This window comes from Arachis hypogaea, chromosome 9 (genome assembly GCF_003086295.3).
Source record: "Arachis hypogaea cultivar Tifrunner chromosome 9, arahy.Tifrunner.gnm2.J5K5, whole genome shotgun sequence".
Classification (NCBI taxonomy): Eukaryota; Viridiplantae; Streptophyta; class Magnoliopsida; order Fabales; family Fabaceae; genus Arachis; species Arachis hypogaea.
The window spans coordinates 101228210-101255204 of record NC_092044.1 but is presented as its reverse complement, the minus strand read 5'-3'; the positions used below and the strand labels follow the sequence as shown (position 1 = coordinate 101255204).

General features: G+C 37.3%; 1 protein-coding gene across 1 annotated transcript; it reads left to right on the top strand.

Moving 5' to 3' along the window:
- The first annotated feature begins 22700 nt into the window (after positions 1-22700).
- Positions 22701-25983, top strand: LOC112711332 (heterogeneous nuclear ribonucleoprotein 1). Its single transcript, XM_025763963.2, has 2 exons — positions 22701-23295; positions 24412-25983. Exons 1-2 carry the CDS (start codon positions 23074-23076, stop codon positions 25594-25596), a joined length of 1407 nt encoding a protein of 468 aa, XP_025619748.1. The 5' UTR covers positions 22701-23073; the 3' UTR covers positions 25597-25983.
- Positions 25984-26995: the final 1012 nt, after the last annotated feature.

Here is a 26995-nt window from a genome sequence, read left to right as displayed (position 1 = left end):
CTTTTTTTTAGTGCTTTTGAGTGACAAGTTTTGGTAATTAGATCATTACTGCTATAGTTAATTTATTTCTTTTAAAATTAACTACCTCTTAATAATTCATAAGTAATGAATTAGTAGAAAATTACCCTAGATGCGTTACCAACTATTAACTCTGGTTAAGTTCATTCCTTCTCCCGGTTTTTTAAAGCCACGGTTTTTTCTTCTTTTCCTTCTCCCGGTTCAGCCGAACCAAGTTTCTTTTAATTAAACTAAAACCCAAGGAAAACTCTGGTTAATTTCATTCCCTCTTCCTCTCTCACCATCGAACGCTACTCCAGGAGGAACCATGGTCACCTCTTTATACAATGACTGTTGTGAAATAGTGTTGCAAGGGGAGAGAGCCACGAAGCCTCGTCACAACATCTCATCCTTCCCCACCTTCTATAGATATATATAGTAGAGCCAAGCCTTTTAATTCTTCTAGAAACTACATGAAGAGAAGGAAGGAATCAAAAGTGGCGATCGCTCAAGGAAGAGGAGAAGGAAAAAAGCAATAGGATCATCATCATCATTTGCGTACACCACCATCAACAAGGAAGAAGAGGCCCATTAAAAGAGTTGCAATTTGAAGCCAAAGAAGAAACCCTTCCCCTTTACTTTTTGATTCCCTTGGTATTTTTCTAATATGGTAGGAAATTAGTAACTCTGTGCTTTGTTGTTCTTTCTAATTCAAAGGTTTTACCCTTGTTAAGCTTTAATTTTTGTAAATGAGGACCAACCCATTAAATTCATCCCATCACAAGAATGCGACTCCTTCCCTTACTCCATGTGCAGCTCGGTCATATGGAGTACGTTGTGGACCTGCATCTATGTTTCACACGAGTCTGAGTTTCACATCTCTGTACAGTACCCTCTCTTTGACTTTAGTATGATGTACGCGTTCACGCTATCCGAGTTACACCACGTTGGAGATCAGTCCCCCCTTTTCTCGTCCTCTTCTCTTGGTAGGACCACGTGGTACGGAATTTATAACCCACAAACTAACCAGCAAGTGCACCGGGTCGTACCAAGTAATACCTCAGGTGAGTGAGGGTCGATCCCACGAGGATTGATGGATCAAGCAACAATGATTGAGTGATTGGCTCAGTTAGACAAACAGAAAATGATGTTTGAAGGTTCAAAAGCATTAACAGTAATTCAGAATATTAGAAAGCAAATAGTAAACAAGTAGTGAATGATATATGGAGAAACAGTTAAGGCTTCAGAGTTATCTATTTTCCGGATTGACTTTTCTTACTAGCTATTTTAATCATGCAAGATTTAATTCATGGCAAACTATATGTGACTAAACCCTAATTCCTTTCTAGTCTCCTCTAACTCTCATCAACCACCAATTCCTTGGTCAATCGATTCCAATTAGGGGGTGAAGTTTAATTCTAGTTATTATGCCACAAAAATCCTAATTATGCAAATATAAGAGGATTATATGTCACGTATCCCGTTAAATCCAGATAATTATAATTTAGGAGAAATTGTTTTTAAGCTGTTGTTCAAGTAAAGAGCTTTTCCAATTTATACAAGAATTCAATTAGAAAGAGGGTCATACTTCCGTTTCACCCAAATTCATAAGATAAAGAACGAAAACAATTCTTAAATTATAAATCAGTACATGAATTAAAATAGAAAAATAATAGAATTAATCCATACAAATAGACAGAGCTCCTAACCTTAACAATGGAGGTTTAGTTGCTCATGGTTTAGAGAGAAAAACTAGGATTCAGGCAAACTGTAATTTACATTATCAAAAATGGATTGGAATCCCCGAAGAGAAGTTTCTTTTTCTCTTTTATATCTAATCCTAATTAATTTAAAATCAAATTTCTAAAATTAAAATAATATCTTTTCCTATTTTAAAATAAAATTTAAATTTAATTCAGACTTAATTATAGCAATCACCGTTTTTCTGCACGTGGCGCATGTCACGCGTACGCGTCAGTCACGCGTACATGTCAATGGTCTTCTTCGCGTGTCACGCGCACGCGTCAGGTACGCGCACGCGTCGCTCCTTGCTGGTCATCTCCTTCAGCCTTGGCCAAATTGGTGGTAGAGAAGTGTGAACTATTATATATCGTTGGAAAGCTCTAGAAGTTAGCTTTCCAACGCCACTAGAATCACATCCATTGGATCTTTATAGCTCGAGTTATTCAGGATTGAGTGCAGAGAGGTCAGGGTTGACAGCATCATTTGCCTTTATCTCTTCTTCTGCAGAAACTCCATCAAATCTAGCCGAATGATACCTAAAATAAACATAATTGTACAAGACTCAAAGTAGCATCCATAGTGGCTAAAAGATAATTAATTCTTGATTAAACTCAACAAATTAAATGCAAATTCACTAGGAAAAGATACTCACGCATTACAACACCAAACTTGAATTGTTTCTTGTCCTCAAGCAACCAAAACTAATATAGGCTTAGGATGTGAATTTGTATGAGAATGAGAGTTCGATTAAGCTCATGTCTCTTTTTATAGTAGGGTTTACAACTGCAATACTGAATAGTTTTTGGCATTTCACTCTTTTTTGAATCAAAAGGATGTTACTGTCATTTAGAATTAGAATCTGGATAATATTATGAATTCTCTAATCTTTTGTACTTCAATTTAATCCTTGAACACAGAAAATTTCCTTTGATTATCTTCTCTTTGGTGCTTTGCATCCTGAGCCTGGCTGTGACTTTAAATGTTTTGTCTCAAACTTCACTTGACACAAAAACACCACAAGCACTTAACTAGGGAACTCTATTTAAGTTCTGATTTTCTTTCAGTTACTCCCAAACAGTGGTGCTCAAAGCCTTTGGCATACTCTGTTAAATGCAACTGATCTCGACTCTTAGTGTTCTGTCTCAAGGGTTACTTGACACAATCACACCACAAGCATATGACTAGGAAAACAACTCTTTGAGCTTTTAATCATGTCTGACCTCCTTAGTCATTGATGCTCAGAGCCTTGGACCTTGCTTTTATTTTTTCTTTTGCTGTTTCTTCTGCTTCAAGGATTAAACTTTCACTTATTGCAGAGAATTCATAATAGTTCTCTAGATTCCTGTTCCTTGTACATCAATATTCTTTAATTCAAATTTAAATATGCACAGTTCATGTCATACATTCAGAGTCACAGAAAATACCACCACATTTGGATAAACGAGACTACTCTTAAAATTAAACCCAATTTTTCATGCACTACATCTTTTCTTCTTTCTTTTTTATTTCAAGCCCAGTGGACAATATATGAGACATCTTTCAACATTAAAGCAAATAATAGAATAAAAAATAGCAAAATAAACTGAAACTTAGGAATTGAAGATATAACTGATCATGCAGTAACAAAATAAATAGAAAACAGGAATATAACATAATAAGAACGGGAGGAAGTATAGAATGAAAGAAAATCAACCACCTCAGTTATCCTAGTGGCCATCTCATTCTTCTGGTTGTGCTCCTCTGTGAAGATGATTTACCTCCCTTTGGTGCTATTAAAAATAAACAGAAAAGCCATAAGCGAAGCGTCAACACCAAACTTAAAGGTTTTCTTGTCCTCAAGCAAAGAAGAACTGAAAGCAGAGAGGGACATAAAAAGACACACGAAAAAAAAGAAACAAATAGTATGATAAAAGAAGAATAAAAGGATAAAAGAATAAGAGGGAATTAGGATTTGGGACGGAGAGAGAATAATTGAAATCTAGGCGGCGCGCTAGTAAAGTGAGGGGGTGTGTACGACGCGCACGCGTACGACACGTATATGCGTGGGTCGCAGAAAGTTCAAGTGACGCGTAAGCGTCTAGAACGCATACACGTGCTCTCAGTTTGTGCGAATCGCGCGAAGGTAGCTCCGTGCACACACAACTCTCGAGTTTGATGCGCATGAAAGCTAGATAGACAGATGACGCGTGCGCGTCAGGTACGCGCACGCGTGGATGGGAACAAGGTGAAAATGACATGCACGCGTCCTTGAGGATTGTGCTTCTAGCACAATTTCGGCCCCAAGCCATCACAACTCTCTGGCCAAACACCTATTGACGCCAATTTCCAGGGTCATGCATACGCGTCAAGGACGCTTACGCGTGGTCTGGCAATTGCGCAAGCGACGCGCACGCGTCAGGGATGCTTGTGTGTCGAACACCACTTTTTTTTGAAATATTTTTTGAAGTGTTTGGTTCCTGTTCTAAAATAGCTGCATGATCAGAACACATGTAAAACGAAAGAAAAATAGGAAAAACTCAATAAAAATAAAATAAATAAGAAAATAACTACTACGAAAAATAACTAAGGATACAAAATTATCAGGTTGCCTCCCGACAAACGCTTCTTTACCATCACTAGCTTGACGGTCAGCTCCTCTAAGGAGGAGGATCATAGGGGCTCAGCTCTTCACCCCTTACTTTGAACTTCTTTCCTGTCTCTCCATAGAGTAGTTCAATATGCTCCAGAGAGAGGATTCTATTTACTGTATAAGTCCACACTGGATTACTAGTCAGCACCACTTTCATTCCTAGGGAGAAACCTTCAGTGGGGATCTTCTTGTTTCTCCATCCCCTGGATATTTTCTTCTTTTTGGGAACCTCTTCCTTGGTGGATGATGCATTCCCGACACCAAACTTAGGTTTGATATCAGGGGGGATTTTATTGATTGTCACCAAAGAAGGGTTGAGCTGCAGATTCTACTGTCTGTCATCAGGGGGTTCTTTAAGGTTTAGATCAATAAGCTCAGTCTGTATGCACCTCTCTTCTTCATCTACTGAATGTATATCTTTGAAGACATGAAAGACTAGTTTCTCATCATGCACTCTAAGCACTAATTCACCCACTTCTACATCAATTAGAGCTCTTCCAATGGCTAGGAATGGTCTTTCTAGAATTAGATACATTCTCATCCTCCCCTGTGTCAAGAATCACAAAATCTGCTGGGAGGAAGAACTTACCCACTTTGACCAAGATATTCTCCCCTAATCCGTATGCAGGCTTCATAGATTTGTCTGCCATTTGTAATGTTATCCTTGTGGGTTGTGCCTCTTGGATTTGCACCTTCTTCATCATAGACAAGGGCATTAAATTGATGCTTGCTCCCAGATCACATAACGCTTTCTCAAAGGTTGTGCTCCCAATGGTGCATGGAATTTGAAAGTTCCCTGGATCTGACATCTTTCTTGGCAAGTTATTCAGAATTATGGCACTACATGCCTTAGTCAGTACCACTATCTCATCTCCCTTTAAAGGCTTCTTCTTTGACAACAATTCCTTCATGAATTTGACATAAAGAGGCATTTGCTCCAAAACCTCAGCAAAAGGAACATTAATTTGCAACTTTCGGAAGACTTCCAAGAACTTTGAAAACTGCTTGTCCTTGGTCTCCTTTTGAAATCTTTGAGGATATGGCATTTTAGGCTTGTACTCAGGAGCCTTTGGCAATGTAGGATAAGTGTCAAGAGAGTCTGGGAATGGGTTGTCCGCATGCTTTGGAGGGACGTGCTCTACTTCTTCCTTCTTCTCCTCTGGAGCTTCTTTTTCAACTGGCTTCTCATTAACTTGTGCTTCCATACTTGCCACTTGTCCATTTATTAAGGTGATAGCCTTGCATTCCTCTCTTGGTTTTGGAATTGTGTTATCAGGAAGGCTATTAATGGTCCTCTTATCAATTTCATTAACTTTTGTGGCTAATTAACCCATCTGAATCTCCAAGTTTTGAATTGTATTTACAGACCTCTCAGGTATTTGCTTGCTGAGTTGGCCCATTTGCACCTTCAAGTTTCTAATAGAGGCTCTATTTTCCTGCATAAAACTCCTCATCATCTCCCAATTAGAATCTTGTTGGGATTAAGAATTTGCCTGCTGAGGTAGTTGTTATTGATGAGACTGAAATTGACAGTTATTATAATTGTTCTGTTGGAAACCGCCCTAAGAATTATTGTTGAAATTCTAAGATCTCTGAGGTTGGTCCATCCACCCAAGATTGTATGTCTTAGAGTATGGATCATTATTGGGGTTTCTAGGACCACTCCCTATGTAATTTACCTGTTCAGAAAAAGATTGAGCATAATCATAATTCTCATTTTGTACAAAATTACCTGTCATGTCATAAGAGACCTTTTGAGGTGGACTTTGGGTGTTGATGGCTGAGACTTGCATGCCACCCATCTGTTGAGTAAGTAGACTTATTTGCTGAGACATAAGCTTGTTTTGAGCAAGAATAGCATTAAGAGCTTCTACTTCCATAACACCCTTCTTCTGAGGAGCCTCAAAGTTAATAAGATTCCTGTTGGATGAGTATAAATATTGGTTGCTAGCAACCAATTCCATAAGCTCAATAGTCTCCTCTGGTGTCTTCTTCTTGTGCAATGAACCACCTGCAGAATTATCTAAGTACATCTTGGACATTTCACCCAAACCTTTATAAAAGATATCTAGTTGGGTCCATTTGGAAAACATGTCTGGAGGACATTTCCTAGTCAGTAGCTTGTATCTCTCCTAAGCTTCATAAAGAGTTTCACCATCCTTCTTCCTGAAGGTCTGAACCTCCACCCTAAGCTTAGTTAGATTCTTTGGTGGGAAAATTTTAGTAAGAAACTCAGTAAGAACCTTGTCCCAAGTATCCAAACTCTCATTGGGTTGGGAATCTAGCCATAGCTTTGCTCCATCCCTCAGAGCAAACGGGAAGAGCATGAGTTTGTACACATCTGGGTTCACTCCATTTGTCTTCACAGTATCACAAATCTATAGAAAATTAGAAATAAATTGATTTGGGTCTTCATAGGGAAGACCATGATACTAGCAGTTTTGTTGTACCAGGGTGACCAATTGTGGCTTCAACTCAAAGTTGTTCGTAGCTATATAAGGCACCACAATGCTTTTTCCATAAAGATCTGCAGTAGGAGCAAAGTAAGAGCTAAGTACTCTCCTTTGTTGCTCATTCCCATTCGGATTTGCCACATTGGCATTAGCAGCATCGTTGGGATCCATAGTGGATTCTGCAGCCTTGTAAAGTTTTGCTTGTTGTAAACACCGCCTGAAAGTTCTTTCAGGTTCAGGATCAAAGTCTAAGAGATGTTCTTTGTCTTTGTTTCTGCGCATAAATAAATAGAAGACAAGAAAAGATGAAACTCTCTACGTCAGAGTGAAGAGAATTCCCAGTGAAGTGACCTGTGTAAAGAGATAAAAGTATTGAATAAAACAAACACTAAAATTCGAAAATTACTATTAAATTTAAGACTAAAAATTTTCAAAATTATTAGGCAAATTAAATAAGAAAAATTAAAATAAGACTAACTAGAGAACATCAAACTTAATTTCAGAAATTAAGAAAAATATTAGTGCTATATATTTTTTTTTCTTTTTTTTTTCAAAAATACTAAGCAAAATTTAAATAAAATTAAAACTAAAACGCCTAGTCTAAGTAATCAAACAACTGATAGTTGTTAATCACTATCAATCCCCGGCATCGGCGCCAAAAACTTGGTGCGGAATTTATAACCCACAAACTAACTGGCAAGTGCACCGGGTCGTACCAAGTAATACCTCATGTGAGTGAGGGTCAATACCACGAGGATTGATGGATCAAGCAACAATGATTGAGTGATTGGCTCAGTTAGACAAACAGAAAATGATGTTTGAAGGTTCAAAAGCATTAACAGTAATTCAAAATATTAGAAAGCAAACAGTAAACAAGTAGTGAATGATATATGGAGAAACAGTTAAGGCTTCAGAATTATCTATTTTTCGGATTGACTTTTCTTACTAACTATTTTAATCATGCAAGATTTAATTCATGGCAAACTATATGTGACTAGAACCTAATTCCTTAGACCTTTCTAGCCTCCTCTAACTCTCATCAACCGCCAATTCCTTGGTCAATCGATTCCAATTAGGGGGTGAAGTTTAATTCTAGTTATTATGCCACAAAAATCCTAATTATGCAAATATAAGAGGATTATATGTCACGTATCCCGTTAAATCCAGATAATTAGAATTTAGGTGAAATTGTTTTCAAGCTGTTGTTCAAGTAAAGAGCTTTTCCAAGTTATACAAGAATTCAATTAGAAAGAGGGTCATACTTCCGTTCCACCCAAATTCATAAGATAAAGAACGAAAATAATTCTTAAATTATAAATCAGTACATGAATTAAAATAGAAAAACAATAGAATCAATCCATACAAATAGACAGAGCTCCTAACCTTAACAGTGGAGGTTTAGTTGCTCATGGTTTAGAGAGGAAAACTAGGATTCAGGTAAACTGTAATTTACATTATCAAAAATGGATTGGAATCCCCAAAGAGAAGTTTCTTTTTCTCTTTTATATCTAATCCTAATTAATTTAAAATCTAATTTCTAAAATTAAAATAATATCTTTTCCTATTTTAAAATAAAATTTAAATTTAATTCAGACTTAATTATAGCAATCAGCATTTTTCTGCACGTGGCGCATGTCACGCATACGCGTCGATGGTCTTCTTCGCGTGTCATGCGTATACGTTAGGTACGCGCACGCGTCGCTCCTTGCTGGTCATCTCCTTCAGCCTTGGCCAAATTGGTGGGAGAGAAGTGTAAACTAATATATATCGTTGGAAAGCTCTGGAAGTTAGATTTCCAACGCCACTAAAATCACATCCATTGGATCTTTGTAGCTTGAGTTATTCAGGTTTAAGTGCAGAGATGTCAGGATTGACAGCATCATTTGCCTTTATCTCTTCTTCTGCAGAAACTCCATCAAATCTAGCCGAATGCTACCTAAAATAAACAAAATTGTACAAGACTCAAAGTAGCATCCGTAGTGGCTAAAAAATATTCTTGATTAAACTTAACAAATTAAATGCAAATTTACTAGGAAAAGATAGGAAAGATGCTCACGCATCACACGCCACGATTTACTTCTCCCGGATGTTCCGCACACATATGAGACCGACTTGGATCTTGTGCAGTACCTTCCCATTTCCTCACCTAAGTTTGAGCCCATCGAGTCTGACGACCCTCTGGAGTTTGTGGCAGCAGCCATGGAGGCCGACCCTTTGGATGATTTTACCGTCTAGAATGATGAGTCGAAAGAGGATTTGGAGTCTGATGAGAAGCCGCTTCCATCTTGGGCCGACTTTCAGGGGATGATTCAGAGGTCACGCCAGAGTTAGGCACGGTGATCTACTACTCCCTTTTTTCTGGATCAGTAATATTACTTTTCCCTCGCTTTTGTAGTACTTTTAGAGGGGTAGGACCTCTTAGTAGTTTGGTTCTAGTTTAGGGAACCCGTGTGAGGGTTGGGACTGACTTTCTCTTTTATATTTGTATATATAACTTAGTGTGGTACTCAACTTTTGATAGATGATGTGTATCTCCAACCTTAACTCATGTGTATATTTGTATATGTGTAGATATGATAATTTTTGTTCCATGTATTTATCTATGATATGGCTATAAATATTAACCTTGCAAACAACTAAACAATTTTTCAAGATTAGTAAGTTAATCACGTTGAACTGATAAAGGCTTGTATTAACATTTATTTATGAAATCCGAGTCTAGAGCCAAGTAGGTCCTTATCACAAGTAACACCTAAACATTTGGCATTGGTCATGACGTGTCAAAAGTTGGGTTGTTACAGGAGTTGGCATTGCACTTGCCTCTCCCATGTTTAATTTTGAGAGTAAATCATTCACATATTTTGTTTGAGATAAATGAATATGTCCTGTAATAGTTCTTCTAATTTCAACACCTAGAAAATAACTCAGTTCACCTAGATCCTTTAATGAAAAAACTGTATTTAAAGTTTTAATCATCAAGTCAACTTGAGTTGAATCACTCCTTGTAATAATGATGTCATCTACATAGCATAGAAGATATATGACATGATTAGAAGTGTATTTCAAAAACAAATAGGTATCTAATTTTGCAGTGGTAAAGCCAAATGTTTCTAGAATTTTGTTCAACTTTAGGAACCATTCTCGTGGTGCTTGCTTCAGACCATATAGGGATTGATTTAGTTTACACACTAAGGTTTCAGAATTGACTTCAGAACCCTTGGGCTGTTGCATATAAATAATTTGAGATAAATCTCCGTTCAAGAATGCGTTATTAAAATCAAATTGTCGAATAACCCAACCTTTAGATAAGACTAAGCTTAGCACAATTCTCATAGTAGTAGGCCTAATCACTGGACTAAAAACCTGGTCAAAATCAAAACCTTCACTTTGTCCAAAGCCTTGTGCAACTAATCATGCTTTGTGTTTTTGCACAGATCCATCAGGATTCCTTTTAGTAGTGAAATCCATTTAGAGCCTATTATTTTAGCATGAGGTGGTGGCAACACTAGGTTCCAAGTATTAGTTCTCATAAGGGCATTATATTCTTCTTTCATAGCCTCATACTAGTGTGGTGTAGTGAGAGCAATAACTACAATTTTTGGTGGCCTTTCTTCAGATTTCTCATCACTATATTTAGTTAGAAAAATTTTGGGTTTAGACTTGCTTATCTTGAATATGGTGTTTATACGGTGGACATTAGTGTTTGGTGGAATGGAAGGGGGATTTTGTGGTACACTATGACTGTGTTGTGAACTATCACAGGGTAACTGACTCTCTATAGTAGAATCAGGAATAGGGGTTTCATGGTACAAAATTGAAGGAGAAACTTGATCAAACTGAAAATTTTCTATATTAGAGCTAGTGTTAGTACTATTACTTGACTTATGAAGAGTTGAATTACGGGAGGGTGGTGCGCAAAACTGGCTCCACAGTATTCACACAGATAGACTGGAAAGTGCACTGGGTCATCTAAGTAATACCTCAGGTGAGTGAGAGTCGATCCCACGGAGATTGTTGGTTTGAGCAAGCAATGGTTACCTTGTAGATCTTAGTCAGGTGGATAAAAAATATAGTTGTCATGAGAAAACGCATAAAATAGATAAATAAATAAAACATTATTAGATAGGTGTGAAATCAATGGTATGATAATGGTTGAGGCTTCAGAGATGCTTCTTGCTTTTGGATCAACTTTTCTCACCATCTACTCTAACTTCTGATTGATTCATTCCATGGTAGGTTGTATATGATTAATGCCGGGTCAGCGGTCGTTAATCTCCTCTACTTCAAATCAAACGCCGGGTCAGCGGTCATCCAATCTAAACGGGGGTGAAGCTCCTGTAGTCCATTCCCTTGGTGATCCTACTCAAAGCGCCACAGATAAGGTCAAATCTTCCAGAATAGAGAATTCTACGTCTTGGTTCTAGCCTATACCATAAAGGACCTAATCGCTCGTACCTCGGCTGAACTGATGTCTCGAGAAGTCCCCAATGAAGTCGTGGATTAGCCATCTAAGAGATGTATAATCAAGCTTGTGGTTCAATACTATCCCATCAAGGACTCGCAAGAACCTATTTAAATAGGGATGACAGTCAAGTTACACTCCCAATCCGTTAGGATGAAGAATGAAGATACATCTTAGAATAGAATCAAGCATATATTGAAATAGAATAGTGATATTATTAATCTATAAGAATCAGCAGAGCTCCTAACCTTAACTTAGGAGGTTAGTGACTCATAGCTTACAAAAGGTAATGTTTGAATGTAAAAGTGGGGAAGAAGATCCTAAACAAGGGTGATCTCCTCCTATATATACTAATCTGATAACTAAGGATTACAGAAATAGGATAAACTAGGTTGATAGTGTGAAAATTCAATTTTGGGGCCCACTTGTTGAGTGTTTGGGCTGAGCTAAAGGTGACTCCACGAGCTAGTACCCTTCTTGGGCATTGAACACCAGCTTTGGACTCCTTTTTGGGTGTTGGATGCCAGCTGCTCCCTTTTGGGCGTCCAACGCCAGGAAGAGGGTGAAGTGCTGGCGTTGAACACCAGTTTTGAACCTTTATTTCCAGAGCAAAGTATAAACTATTATATATTACAGGAAAGCCCTAAATGTTAGCTTTCCAACACCGTTGAGAGCGCGCCATTTGAACTTTTGTAGCTCCAAAAATGATCCTTCGAGTGCACGAAGGTCAGAATCCGACATCATCTGCAGTCCTATCTCTGTCTCTGACTCAGACTATTCCAAAGCTCTTTAATTTTAGCCAGAAAATATCTTAAATCATCATAAAACTCACAAACTCAAAGTAGAATCCAAAAATGTGAATTTTTCACTAAAACCTATGAAAATATAATAAAACTTAAACAAAACATAATAAAAGCTATATGAAAATGATGCCAAAAAGCGTATAAAATATCCGCTCATCAGAACACCAAACTTAAACTTTTGATTGTCCCCAAAAAACTAAAAACAAAGTAGGATTAAAAAGAAGAGAAGGATACAATAAATCTTAGGGTTTTCAATAAAGCTCAGTTTCAATTAGATGAGCGGGACTAGTGGCTATTCACTTCTGAATAGTTTTAGCATCTCACTTTCCTTTGAAGCTCAGAATAATTGGCATCTTTAGGAAGTCAGAATCCAGATGATACTATTGATTCAGTTTAGTTCTTTTTTATTCTTGAACACAGCTTCTTTTGAGTCTTGGCTGTGACCCTAAGCGCTTTATTTTCCAGTATTACCACCGGGAACATAAATACCACATACACTTAACTGGGTGAACCTTTTCGGATTGTGATTCAGCTTTGCTAGAATCCCCAGCAAGTGGTGTCCAGATTTCTTAAGCACACTCTTTTGCTTTGGATCACGACTTTAACTGCTCAGTCTCAAGCTATTCACTTGATACTTTCACATCACAAGCATATAATTAGGGAAGTAGCTCATTTGAACTATTTTAGGCCAAGATTTTGTTTCTTTTTTACCCTCATAACCATTGATACTCAAAGCCTTGGATCCTTGCTCTTACCTTTTGGTTTAAAGAGCTATTGGCTTTTTCTTTTGCTTCTCTTTTTTTTTCTTCTTTCTTTTGGATTTTTCAGATTACCAATAATACTTCTCCTTTTTCATTATTCTTTCAAGAGCCAACATTCTTAACTCCAACATCAAATATGTACTGTTCATTCATGCATTCAGAAAGCAAAAGCAATGCCACCACATTAAATAATTGAACTATTCTTATTATATAACTCGAAATTCATGTATCTCCTTATTCTTTTTCAAATAAAATTTTCTTTTAAGTATGGTGAGAGATGCATGAAACATTTCACAGTTTAAGACACAACAAATGATGATCATGCACTTAAAAATAGAAAATAGACAATGAAATACAATGAAAAATAGAAAAATAACATAAGCAAAGGGGGTAATGGAACGTGACCACCTTAGTGACGGTGGCTACTGCTTCCCCAATGGAGCACTTGATTTCTTTTATGTCACGCTCTTGTCTCTGTTGCTCTTCCCTCATTTACCAATCTTTGGTGCCATACTTAGGAGTGGTAGAAGTCAAAAGGCAAAGCTTTTGCAACACCAAACTCAAGAGTTTTGCTCGTCCTCAAGTAAATATGAACAATAAGAAAGAAGAGAGTAGAAGAAGAAGAAAGAGGTAGAGATAGAATGAGGGAAGGGAAGGGGTGAATGATAGGTGGGGTAGGTGTAGAATCTGTGGGACCCACTAATCCTGAGAGGCTAGAAAATTTGAATTCCATGCCCCTTGTGGGTGTTGAATGCCTAGCCTCTGCTCCCTGATTGGCGTTTAACGCTAGCTTCCTGCTCTATATAGGGCGTTGAACGCCTTTGAGGGTCTCCCTTCCTGGCGTTCAACGCCAGGTCTTTGCTCCCTGACTAGCATTGAACGCTAGCTTCTTGCTCCATTGTGGGCGTTGAATGCCTTTGAGGGTCTCCCTTCCTGGCGTTCAACGCTAGGTCTTTGCTCGCTGGTTGGCATTGAACGCTAGCTTCTTGCTCTATTGTGGGCGTTGAACGCCCTCTAGGGACTCCTCCCTTGGTGTTTAATGCCAACTTCCTCACTTATTGGGGGCACTGAATGCCTCCTTGCCTCCTTGTTTGGCATTTAACGCCAGCAAGGGGTCTACTTTAGGGTGTTCTATTTCCATCTCTGAACGTCTCTATCTCTGTTCTAAGTACTGCACATGATCACAAACATTAAAAAGCAAGGGAAAACTAAAGGAATTAAATTGGAAAGAACTCAAGTGAAAATAATCAAAAGAAAAACAAAAGTACTCTACTCATGGTTGGGTTGCCTCCCAACATGCGCTTCTTTACTGTCATTAGCTTGACGGACAGCTCCTTTCAAGGAGGAAGGTAGTCATAGAGGATTAAATTCTTACTCCTTACTGGGAGTGTCCTTCTTGTGATCTTATGTATTAGCTTAATACGCTCAAGAGACAGGATCTTGTTCACTACATGAGGCAGGGTTGGGCTTGCAACAATATGTTGGTGTCCCTTTGTTCCATTTTCCTCTTCCATGGTGAATACTATGATGAGATAAGTGAATACTACCATCTTCCATAGTGAGAAGCCTTCAGTAGGAATCTTTTTGGTCCTCCAACCCTAGGCATCTTTCTCTTAGGACCCCCTTCCTTGGTTGATAGTGCACACCCAACGCCAAACTTACATTTGGTGGTAGGGGTTTGAATTGGTTCCATCCAAGAGAGGAGGCTTGAATGCTGAATCTTTTATGCAAGTGCCTCCCTTGTCAGGGGGTAATGGAGGGTTAAGAACCTTGAACACTATCCAGTCCTCATGCAACCTCAGTGCCTTCTCTGCTTACTCAATGTCTATTAGGGCTCTTTTAGGGGCCAAGAGTGAGGTTCCGAGAATAATGAAGTCATTCGCATTCTCTCCCAAGCCAAAGCCTGCAGGGAAGAAGAGCTATCCAACCTTTACTAGTACGTTCTCCACTGGCTCGTGTGCTTGCCTCAAAGACTGGTCATTCATTTGTAGGGTAATCATTATTGCTTGTGCCTCTTGGATTCTCAGCTTCTTCATCTCAGATGAAGGTATCAGATTCAAACTTAAGCCAAGATTATACAGGGCTTTGTCAAGAGTGATCTTTCCAATAGTACATAGAATCTGAAAGCTCCCTAGATCTGGCATCTTCCTTGGTAGTTCATTCTGGACTAAAGCACTGCACTTTTTGGTCAGTACCACAGTCTTATCTCCCCTTAGGTCATTCTTTTCAAAAAGAATGCCTTTTAAACAGGTTGTATAGGGGGTCTTCTTTTTCAGTACCTCTGCAAAAGAGATATTGACTTGCAGCTTCTTGAGTGCTGCTAGAAAATGAGTCAGTTGCTCATCTTCTGGTTCTTTTTGCATGCCTAGGAAAGGTAGCTCTTGAGGCTCTTTCACCTCTGCAAGGGCGTGCTCTGTGGTAATCACAGACTCCTCTTGCTTGCCCAGAAAAGATTCAACTTGAAGTTCCTTCTCCTCTGTAGGGGCGTGCTCAATGGCATTCTCAGAATCCTCCTGATCCTTGATTGCCTTCAATCCTTCAGTAGCAGGCTTTTGAGGTTCGGCCTCCTTGGTGAAGACTATTATTCCACCTTCTTTTAAGGTCTGCTTCTTAGAGAGCATCAGGCTTTCTATGAAGGCCTTATAGGGATGCACCTCCTTAAACAACTCAGTAAGAGGAATATTGACCTGCTCAGGTGTCCACTAGTCGTGGGTGTGAGTGTCTCCTTGAGGGTAGTTACCATTCATATCACTAGGAGCATTATAAATCTCAGCAGGGGGTGCAACTACAGTCTCCATGTCTAGAACCTCTGTTCGAACTGGGGTCTCCTCACAGGAGTATAAGTGCTGGTTGTTGGCAGCTATCTCAATGAGCTCATCTGCCTCTTCGTGTGTCTCTATAAAGAATAAAGAACCGCCTACAAAGTGATTTACTATCTTCCTGGCTATCTCAGAGATGGCTTCATAGAAGATGATCATCTTTCCCCATCCTGAGAACATATGGGGAGGACAATTCCTGAACATCAGCTTGTACCTCTCCCAAGCCTCGTGGAGGGACTCGCGCTCCTTCTGCCTGAAGGTCTGAACATCTGTCATTAGCTTAGTTAATCTCTGTGAGGGAAAGAACCTATTCAGGAATTTGTTAACAACCTTATCCCAGGTGTTCACACTTCCTCTAAGTTCAATATGCCACCATTCATTTGCTTGATCACTCAGAGCAAATGGGAAGAGTTTCAGCTTGGGGACTTCAGGGTTCACTTCATTGGCCTCTACAGTGTCACAGAACTGTAGGAAGTCAGAGACAAACTTACTGGGATCTTCCTATGAGTGTCCATAAAACTGGCACTTTTGCCGTAATAGCAGGACATGGTCTATATTGACCTTAAAGTCATCTGAGTCAATAGGAGTGTCAAATGTATAGGAGCACAGAGGTCTCCAAATTCATGTATTCCCCTTTAGATCCATAGTGACTTAGATGTTCCTGCATACATAAATAAGAGACAAAGAAAAACGGGAGTCTCTATGTCACAGTATAGGGAACTTCCAGTGAGATATCCAAAAGAAATAGAAGAGAAAAAAGAGGGATAATTCAAAAATTAAGGAGGGAAAAGGAATTTAAAATTTACTTTTTTTTATAAAATTCAAAAATAATAAATAAAAATGGAAAAATTAATAAAAATTAAAAAATAAAATAAAAAATTAGAAAGAAAGGGAATTAAAAATTTTTGAAATTAAAAAAGAAAGATGAACAATTAACTAACAAGATTTGAAAAGAAAGATAACATATTTGATTTTAAAAATTTTTAAATTCAAAAAGAGAAAGTCAAACAAAAAGATTTGAAATTTGAATTTGAAAAGAAAGAAAAGATTTGAAATTTAAAATTTAAAAGAAAGAGTCAAACTAGATAAGATAAGATTTACAAATTTAAGATTTAAAGATTTGAAATTTAAAATTCAAAAGATTTGAAACTTAAATTTGAGATTTTGAAATTTAAAATTTAAAGATTTAAAATTCAAATTTGAAATTTTAAAGATCAAGAATCTAGAAAGAAAAGATTTGAAAAGATTTGATATGAAAATTTTTGAATTTGAATTTTGAAAAAGATTTGATTTTGAAATTTAGAATTGATTTAAGATAAAGATTTTGAAATTTGAATTTTAAAATTTGAATTTAAAATAAGATAAGATAGGATTTTTTTGAAATTCAAAGAAAGATAAATATTTGAAAAGATTTTGAAAAAAATAAGATATGATAAGAATTTGAAAAAGATTTGGAGAGACAGGATTTAAAATTTAAAAATTAAACTTTACTTAACAAGGAAGCACCAAACTTTTATTGAAGGAAAAAGAGTACAATATCCTTTAGTGAAGGGGACTGCCTCATTAAAAACCTTGTCAAGAAAAACCCAATGGGAAAAAACCTGACCAAGGAAAAAAGAGTACAGTCTCCCCCTCTTGTCGACATCAGTTAATGTCTCGAAATCAAAGCATCCCAATCGCATGTACCAATCTTTCAAAGGATGGTTTTGGGAGTGACTTTGTAAATAAATCTGCCAGATTATCACTTGAGCGGATCTGTTGGACATCAATTGTCCCTTGAATTTGAAGAAGAATTTGGGAGAAATATGCTTTATTCTATCACCTTTGATGTATCCGCCTTTAAGTTGAGTAATGCATGCTGTATTATCTTCAAATAAGACAGTTGGAGCTATTTTATGATCAATTAGTCCACATGATGATAGAATATATTGGATCAAATTCCTGAGCCAAAAACACTCGCGACTTGCTTCATGTATCACTAGTATTTCAACATGATTAGAGGAGGTTGCTGCTATCGTTTATTTCGTAGACCTCCATGATATAGTTGTACCACCATATGTGAACAAGTATCCTGTTTGAGATCTCCCTTTGTGTGGATCATACAAGTATCCAGCATCTGCATAGCCAACTATTTGTGACTTGGATCCATAGGGATAAAACAATCCCATAGCAATCATTCCATGAAAATATCGAAAGATTTGTTTGATTTCACTCTAATGTCTTCTGGTTGGAAATGAACTATATCTTGCTAGTAAATTCACAGCAAATAATATATCGGGTCGTGTATTATTGGAAAGATACATTAGCGCTCCAATGGCACTAAGATATGGTACTTCAGGACCAAGGATATCTTCATTTTCTTCTTTAGGACGGAATTGATCCTTTGCCACATCCAAAGATCTTACGATCATTGGGGTACTCAAAGGATGTGACTTATCCATATAAAATATTTTCAAGATATTTTCTGTGTATGTTGTTTGATGAATAAAGATCCCATTTTTTATATGCTCGATCTGCAGGCCGAGACAAAATTTAGTCATTCCAAGATCTTTCATCTTAAACTCTTCTTTTAGAGTTTTTATAATTGTTGGAATCTCTTCAGGAGTCCCAATGATATTTAAATCATCAACGTACACAATAATTATAATGAATCCAGATGCAGATTTCTTTATGAAAACACACGGGCAGATATCATCATTCTTAAATCCATTTTTGGTTAGATACTCAGTAAGACGATTATACCATATTCTTCCAGATTACTTTAGACCATATAAAGATCTTTGCAATTTGACTGAGTATAACCCCTGTGAAAATTTATTGGATGGTTTAGATATCTTTAGTCCTTCAAGGACTTTCATATAGATATCCCGATCTAATGAGCCGTATAAATAGGCTGTTACCACATCCATTAAATGCATATGCAGTTTATGATATGTAGATAAACTAATTAAATACATCCACTACAGGGAAATATGTTTCCTCATAATCTATACCAGGCCTTTGTGAAAAACCTTGTGCCATAAGTCGGGTTTTGTAGCGTACAACTTCATTTTTCTCACAAATACCCATCGGTATCCAACAGGTTTTACATCTTCAAGTGTACGGACTACAGGTCCAAAGACTTCACGTTTTTCAAGTGAGTCTAATTCAGCCTTTATGGCTTCTTCCCATTTCGGCCAATCATTTTTTTGTCGACATTCTTCAACTGATCTTGGCTCAAGATCCTTACTTTCATGCATGATATTTAATGCCACATTATATGTAAATATTTCATTGACAATTGTCTTATTTTGGTCCTATTTCTCTCCTGTAAAGATATAATTTATTGAGATCTCGTCATTTTCACAATTTTTAGGTACCTGAACGTCTTCTGGCGTTAAAACTATATCAGAATTTTGGACAACTACAGGTGTCTTTACTATGTCTTTTTTAATAGGAATAGTATTTACCTCTTTTCTTTTTCGAGGATTTTTGTCTTTGGAACCGACAGGCCTGCCACGCTTCTAGCGTGAATTTGCTTCAGTGGCTATTTGTCCAACTGAGACATCAATTTGAATTGGGGCATTTTTCACTAGTATGTAAGATTTGGTTATCCTCTTTGTATCGGAAAATGCATCAGGCAATTCATTTGCTATTCTTTGCAAAAGTATAATCTTTTGAACTTCTAGTTCACATTGCCATAATCGAGGATCTAAATGCATCAAGGATGATGCATTCTAATTAATTTCCTTTTCAGGAAGCTTATTCTCTCCCCCTAATGTTGGAAATTTTGATTCATCAAAATGACAATCTGCAAACCGGGCTTTAAATACATCTCCAGTTTGTATCTTAAGATACCTCACTATAGAGGGAGAATCATATCCAATATATATCCCAATTTTCTTTGGGGTCCCATTTTGGTGCGATTAGGTGGTGCAATGGGAACATATATCGCACACCTAAATATTCTTAAATGGAAAACATTTGACTGCTGGCCAAAAGCTAATTGCATAGGAGATAACTGATAGTAACTCGTTGGCCTCAATCGAGTAAGTGCTGCAGCATGTAAAATAGCATGCCCCTAAGCTGAGGTTGGGAGATTTGTTCTCATAAGTAAGGGTCTAGCAATTAATTAGAGTCGTTTAATAAGTGATTCTGCTAACCCATTTTGTGTGTGAACATGAGCTACTAGATGTTCAACACTTATTCCATTAGCCATACAATAAGCATCAAAAGCTTGGGAAGTAAATTCACCAGCATTATCAAGACGAATTGCTTTGATTGAATTTTCTGGAAATTATGTTTTTCATCGAATAATTTGAGCCAGTAATCTCGCAAACGCCAGGTTGCGAGAAGACAATAAACACACATGTAACCATCTCAAAGATGCGTATATCAGAACCATAAAATATCTAAAAGATCCACATAGTGGATGAATAGGTCCATATATATCACCTTGAATCCTTTCTAGGAATTCAGGGGACTCAAATCCAATCTTTACTGGTGATGGCCTTAAAATTAACTTCCCTTGAGAATATGCAGCACAACAAAATTCACTAGATTTAAGAATCTTCTAGTTCTTTAGTGAATGTTCATGGGAGTTTTCAATAATTCTCTGCATCATGGTTGTTCCCGGATGACGCAATCGGTCGTGCCAAGTTATGAATTCATTTGGGCTAGTAAACTTCTGGTTTACAGTGGCATGTGATTCAATTGCACTAATCTTGGTATAATATAACCCAGATGAAAGTGAGGGTAACTTTTCTAATATAACCTTTTTATTTGAATAATGAGTTGTAATACATAAGTACTCATGACTTTCCTCATTCATAGTCTCAATATGATATCCATTTCGACGAATATCTTTGAAACTCAACAAGTTTCTCAGAGACTTGGTAGATAATAGTGCATTATTTATTATGAATTTCGTTCCTCTAGGAAACAAAATTATAGCTCTTCCAGAGCCTTCTATCACATTGCCTGAGTCAATAATAGTATTAACATATTCTTCTTTTGGCAAAAGATGGGTAAAATATATATCACTTTTGAGAATGGTGTGCGACCTTGCACTATCTGCAAGGCATACATCTTTATTATATATCCTTGTCATTTTCTTCAAAGACAAATAATAATAATAAAATGAGTAGTATGCACAGTTAAATTGAATACTTGATTGAAATTGTTTTTCTAAGAAACATTGTACATAAAAACAATGTCATGTACTAAAATTTTATTTTAAAACTTAACACATTTAATGATTTCAAAATTCATAAACTTTAATATTTCATTATTTATATATATCATATACATAGAAAATAAAACTTAACAATAAGTTCTTTATATTATTTATTTACATGGATACTTAACAATTTCACATATTAAAATATTCCATCATTGATCAAATAACCAATATTTCCTTCAGGGTCCTCAAAGAAATCAGATACATCATAATGAGTGGTGGAATTTTCAACAATATCATTTGAAACAAAATTCATCTCCTTTCCTTTGTTGTCTTTTTTCAAAGATGCTTGATAAAGATCGACTAAGTGCCTTGGGGTACGGCAGGTACGCGACCAATGGCCCTTTCCACCACAATGGAAACACTTATTCTCTGTCGATTTATTTTGCCCAATATTTCTTTCTTTATCCCACTTCTGGTGAGATCCTCTCTTTTGAACGTGATTCTTTTTCCTTCCATAATTTTTTTTGTTATCAAAACCTTGCCATTTACCTCTTTTGGGGTAATGATTTGCCGCATTTACTTCAGAAAATGGGGCGGCACTAGTTGGGCGCGCTTCATGATTCTTTAAGAGCAACTCATTGTTGCATTCAGCAACAAGAAGACAAGAAATTAACTCAGAATATTTTTTAAATCATTTTTCTCGATACTGCTGCTGCAGGAGCACATTCGAGGCATGGAAGGTCGAAAAAGTTTTTTCTAACATATTATTATCAGATATATTTTTCCCACACAATTTCATTCGTAAGGTGATTCGAAACATTGCCGAATTATATTCATTTGTGGACTGAAAATCCTGTGGACGCAAGTGCGTCCATTCATATTGGGCTTGAGGAAGTATCACCGTCTTTTGATGATTATACCTTTCTTCAAGGTCTTTCCAAAGATCTACAGGATTTTTTAATGTGAGATATTCATTTTTCAATCCTTCGTCAAGATGACGACGGAGAAAAATCATGTCTTTGGCTTTATCCTTCTGGGATGCATTATTTTCAGCCTTAATGGTATCTCCAAGATCCATTGAATCAAGATGGATTTCAACATCTAGTATCCATGATAAATAGTTGTTTCCAGATATATTAAGAGCATTGAATTCAAGATGAGAGAGTTTCGACATGATGAAAATTTATTAACTGAATCTTCCTAAAACTTTGATCAGAGTCTCGTATTGATAACATGTTGTGAAATAAATAAGGAAGCGAAATAAATATAGAATAGAGAGAGAGATATATATATTTATAAAGTAAGGTATATATGTCGTAAGGTATATATATATATATATATATATATATATATATATATATATATATATATATATATAAAGTAAGAGAGAGAGATATGTATATTAAAGTGAGAGAGAAATATTGCTCCGTAAAGACAGGGAAAGAATTATTATTGTTGTGTGTGTTATTATTCAGAGGCTTAAGCCTCATTTATATGTGTATAAGATGACACATTTTCAAACTTCATTAAATAGAGTCATCCTTGATAAACTAAGCTTTATTGGGAATAAGCATCCACATAAGTTCTTATCACAACATAGATAACTTACTTGAAATTTAACTTAAGAGGAGATGAAAGAATAAAGGTGAAAATGAGAAGAAGAGAGTTCGCCAAATATGAACAAGTGAAAAAATGAGAAAGACTATTTGATTTTTACGGGCGATATGATGTTTACCGTACCAATGGCAAACTCTCTATTTTTCATGGAATTTGTCAATGCAGTGGACGAACTTCATCAAAGTAAGTAAGTTGATGTAGTAGGCGAACTTGTTCCAGCAGCGTTAAAAAGAAAAGATTTCGGTAAATAAAAATGAAAATTTTTTTATTTTATTTCAGAAAATTTTTCTAAAGCCAAAAAAAAGACTTAATATTAAAGTTTTTTTTTTTTCTGGACAGAATATTAAAGTGTTTAAACGTGGCATAAAGAAGACAAAAACCTTTTCAAGTCGCTCGTTTGTAACAGCGTTTGTGTGTGTTTCACACTCAAGACTCAACGACACAAAAACAACACTAACACATCAGCTGAGCCACACCCTCCCTCTACCCTCTCTCTTCCCTCCCGAACCCAAAAATCCCTTCTTCCCTCTCCACAAACCCTCCCTTCTTCCTTCCAGGTTCCAACTCGTATATTACGGTTTCGTATATACACACAAAGAGAGAGGGGGAAAGGAAGAAAGGAAAAGGAATGGATTCAGATCAGGGGAAGCTATTTATCGGGGGGATTTCTTGGGACACCAACGAGGACAAGCTGAAGGACCATTTCTGCAACTATGGTGACGTCACCAACGCCTCCGTTATGAGGGATAAGAACACCGGCAAGCCCAGAGGCTTCGGCTTCGTTGAATTCGCCGATCCCTCTGTTCTCGACAGGGTCCTCCAAGATAAGCACGTCATCGATGGTAGAACGGTAACTGTTAAAAACCCTCATTTTCTTCTCTCTTCTTATTTTTTGACATTTTCTTGCCATAACCCCCTTTGACCCCTTTGTTCCTCGGTCTAGGTTGGGGTTTCCGTCATTTTATTCTATGGAAAAAAAATTAGGGTATCAGTGGTTATTTAAGTGTTACAATTTTGATAGTGTCTTTGTTGCTTCTGAATTGCTGGTTTTATTGGAATCCAGTTAGTTGTGGGTTTTGTATCTTAGTTTGAGTTGCTTTTATTTTAGGGTTTCTATTGGTTTTTTTTTGGCAGTATTTGCTTTCTGGGATTTTCTGAATTTTCATTTTGAATGACCTGTGAATTGTTTTTTCTTGTTGGCCTTGACATGTTCCTAATTTTTTTGTTCATGGTTTGGTCATTATCTTAATTTTAGACACGCTTTACTGAGAACACTATTATTGGTGTTATGTACTTCTGTTGTGCAGGAAAAAGGAGAAATCATTCTTATGGTTTTTTATTTAAAGAAAGAAATTAATACTAGTTCTTTAGTTGGATGCACGTTAAACTGCTAATTTGTAATATCATTTACAATCGTCAACTGATATAGTTGAGGCTAGTGGTGCTTGTTTATGCTTATGCCTGATGAGACTAATGTTGAGATGTGAGATTTGAATTAAATGTCTTATGAGTTGTGCGATTCTATGACCCATTTCCTTCAACAAAATGCTTGTGCTTATGGTCATTTGCTCTTATTGAATAGCATGCCATTGATTGACTATTCTTGATTTGTCTGATGTTCTGAATTTCTAGAAACATGAGTTGTAACCCAGCCTAAAGAAAAAGAATTAAATGTCTTTTGAGTTGTGCGATTCTATGATCCATTTCCTTCAACAAAATGCTTCTGCTTATGGTCATTTGCTCTTATTGAATAGCATGCCATTGATTGACTATTCTTGATTTGTCTGATATTCTGAATTTCTAGAAACATGAGTTGTAACCCAGCCTAAAGGATTATTTTTGAATTTCAATAATAAATGTAGAGAACAGGTCAATTTGTGATACTTGTTTTTTTTTTTCTTTTCCATAATCAATATATAGGCCTTTCTAGTGACTGATTTTATAATCTTATAATTCTCATATTCAGGTTGATGCTAAGAGGGCCTTATCAAGAGAGGATCAACAAATTTCTGTCACTTCCAGAGGTGGAAATTCCCATTCTGGTTGGAATTCTGGTGGAAATGGTGGAAATATGAGGACGAAAAAGATATTTGTTGGAGGGTTACCTCCCACACTGACTGAGGAAAAATTTCGTCAGTATTTTGAGTCGTATGGTCATGTAACTGACGTAGTAGTTATGTTCGACCAGAATACTGGACGACCACGTGGATTTGGTTTTATTTCTTTTGACACTGAAGAGGCAGTTGATAGAGTTTTGCACAAGACCTTTCATGATTTATACGGTAAGCAAGTAGAAGTGAAGCGTGCACTTCCAAAAGATGCCAATCCTGGTGCAAGTGGCCGTGGTGGCGGTGGCGGCGGCGGTGCCGGAGGCTATCAGGGTTATGGGTCATCTGGTGGCAACCAGAATGCTTACGATGGCCGTATGGATTCTAATAGGTATATGCAACCTCAAAGCACTGCAGGTGGTTTTCCACCTTACGGTTCTGCTGGCTATAGTGCGCCTGGATATGGCTATGGTCCAGCTAATAATGGTATGGGCTATGGTGCATACGGAAGTTATGGTGGTGCTGCTGCTGGGTATGGTGGAGCAGCTGGGGCAGCATACGGGAATCCAAATGTTGCTAATGCTGCTTATGCCGGTGGTCCACCAGGTGGTCCAAGGACTTCATGGCCAGCTCAGGCTGCTTCTGGTTATGGGTCTATGGGCTATGGGAACACAGCTGCATGGGGTGCACCAAGTGGTGGTGCTGGCTCTGTTGGTGGTGGCCCTGGTTCAGCAACTGCAGGTCAATCCCCCAGTGGAGCTGCTGGATATGGGAATCAAGGATATGGATATGGCGGGTACGGTGGGTATAGTGGAAGTGATAGTTCTTATGGGAACCCCGGTGGATATGGTGCTGTTGGAGGGCGTACTGGGAGTACCCCAAATAGCAATGCCAGCGGTGCTGGTGGGAGTGAACTACAAGGTAGTGGTGGCAGCGGCAGCTATATGGGCGGTGGCTATGGGGAGGCTAATGGAAATTCAGGTTATGGAAATGCTGGTTGGAGATCTGAACAAGCTCAAGGTTCTGGAAACTATGGGACTTCTCAGGGGGCTCATGGTGGGCAAGTTGGTTATGGTGCTGGATATGGTGGTGCTCAGTCTTGATGAGACGAATAGGAGTAATTTTGACAGTAAAATCACTTACTGGATCTTGGACTTCGACTTGTGGATCTGTGGCATTTAATATTAAATTGTGACCTAATGAATTTTTCCTAGCGGTAAAGGAGTGACTCAAGCTCGATATCGATACACAACGGGATTGGTTGGATTGCTTGAATCCCATTGGTTTTCACTTTGCAGTATCTGCTTTCATAGTTTATAATAAGTAGTATGGTTGAAGAGATACTAGTAGCTACTTCCTATTTAGTTGTTTTTGTGTGTAGCTTTAAATTGCGTGCTTGTGAGATTAGTTGATTTTCATCAGTTCTTGTAGTAGTCGTTCAACTATAGTATTATATTTCACCTAATATGATGGTTTGATGCATTTATCTATATATGCGTTGCCATTCTGTTTGCTTTTCCATTTTTTCTTTCCTCAATTTGCTCTTTCTGGATGCTTTTCTGTTGTAGGAAAAATTATTGTGTAGACTGTAGCCACATGCTTTAATTGTTGCAACAAGCAGAAATAAGGTGTAGTTTTCTAATAACAGTTTGAGGCCTGGGTTGGTCACTTAATAGTGGGTAGCAGTAATAGTAGTGGTAGTGTGATAGTAAAAGCTTTGACAATGGCATAATCATTTTCCCCCTGTATTTGCAATTGTGTTGTACAGGAGTGATGCACCAGTCCTGAAGTGGAGCCAAGTGTCCACTCATGGCTAACGAATGAGCGTCATTCAGTCCTATTGTGTGCTGGAGAGGTGTTGTATTTGCGTTTCTGAGAGGTGCACAAGTATTCATGGCTAAGGAACAAACATTGTTCGGTTGTGTTGTGTGTTCTGGGAAGTGCATCATCAAATTTGAAGGTTCATGGCTTTTCAAGTGATGAAATCTCAGAGCCTTCAATCTGGTTAGTGTTGAGTAACAGAAATTGTGTGGGAAATGATTAGGGACAAAGTAGTTGGCTTTGAGGGGTTAGAATTTTTTTTGGCTGAATTTTAGTGTCCAGTACTCCAATTTATGCAATGAAGAATGCTATGATTGAATGACCTATTAATTGTTGTAGGCAAGGCTTCTCTAGTAAATTTTCTTCTTTTGTCTTGCATTCCTTTCCTACCATTTGTGGTTTAGGTCTTCTTCACTGCTTAGCATATGTTTGTGAGTGAGTTGGGATTCCCTGGCTGACTCATCTTATAAGGGTTGACTTTGACTAGCTTGTGCATTAAAAATCCTAATATATGTTATATATGAGAAAAATCCAACATTTTATACAATATTGATGTGTTGGATGTTTGCATAATCAGATCTTTAATAATTTATTCATTTATTGAATATATGCTCAATATATATAGTTTTCTTGATAGAAGCTTGTTTGACTTTTATCTTGATTGATGAGGCTTTCACCCCA

Excerpts from the sequence above, each read along its gene's own strand:
- LOC112711332 (XM_025763963.2), top strand. The coding sequence starts at position 23,074 with ATGGATTCAGATCAGGGGAAGCTATTTATCGGGGGGATTTCTTGGGAC. Across the intron at positions 23,296-24,411 it reads ACGTCATCGATGGTAGAACG|GTTGATGCTAAGAGGGCCTT; the intron begins GTAACTGTTAAA and ends TCTCATATTCAG.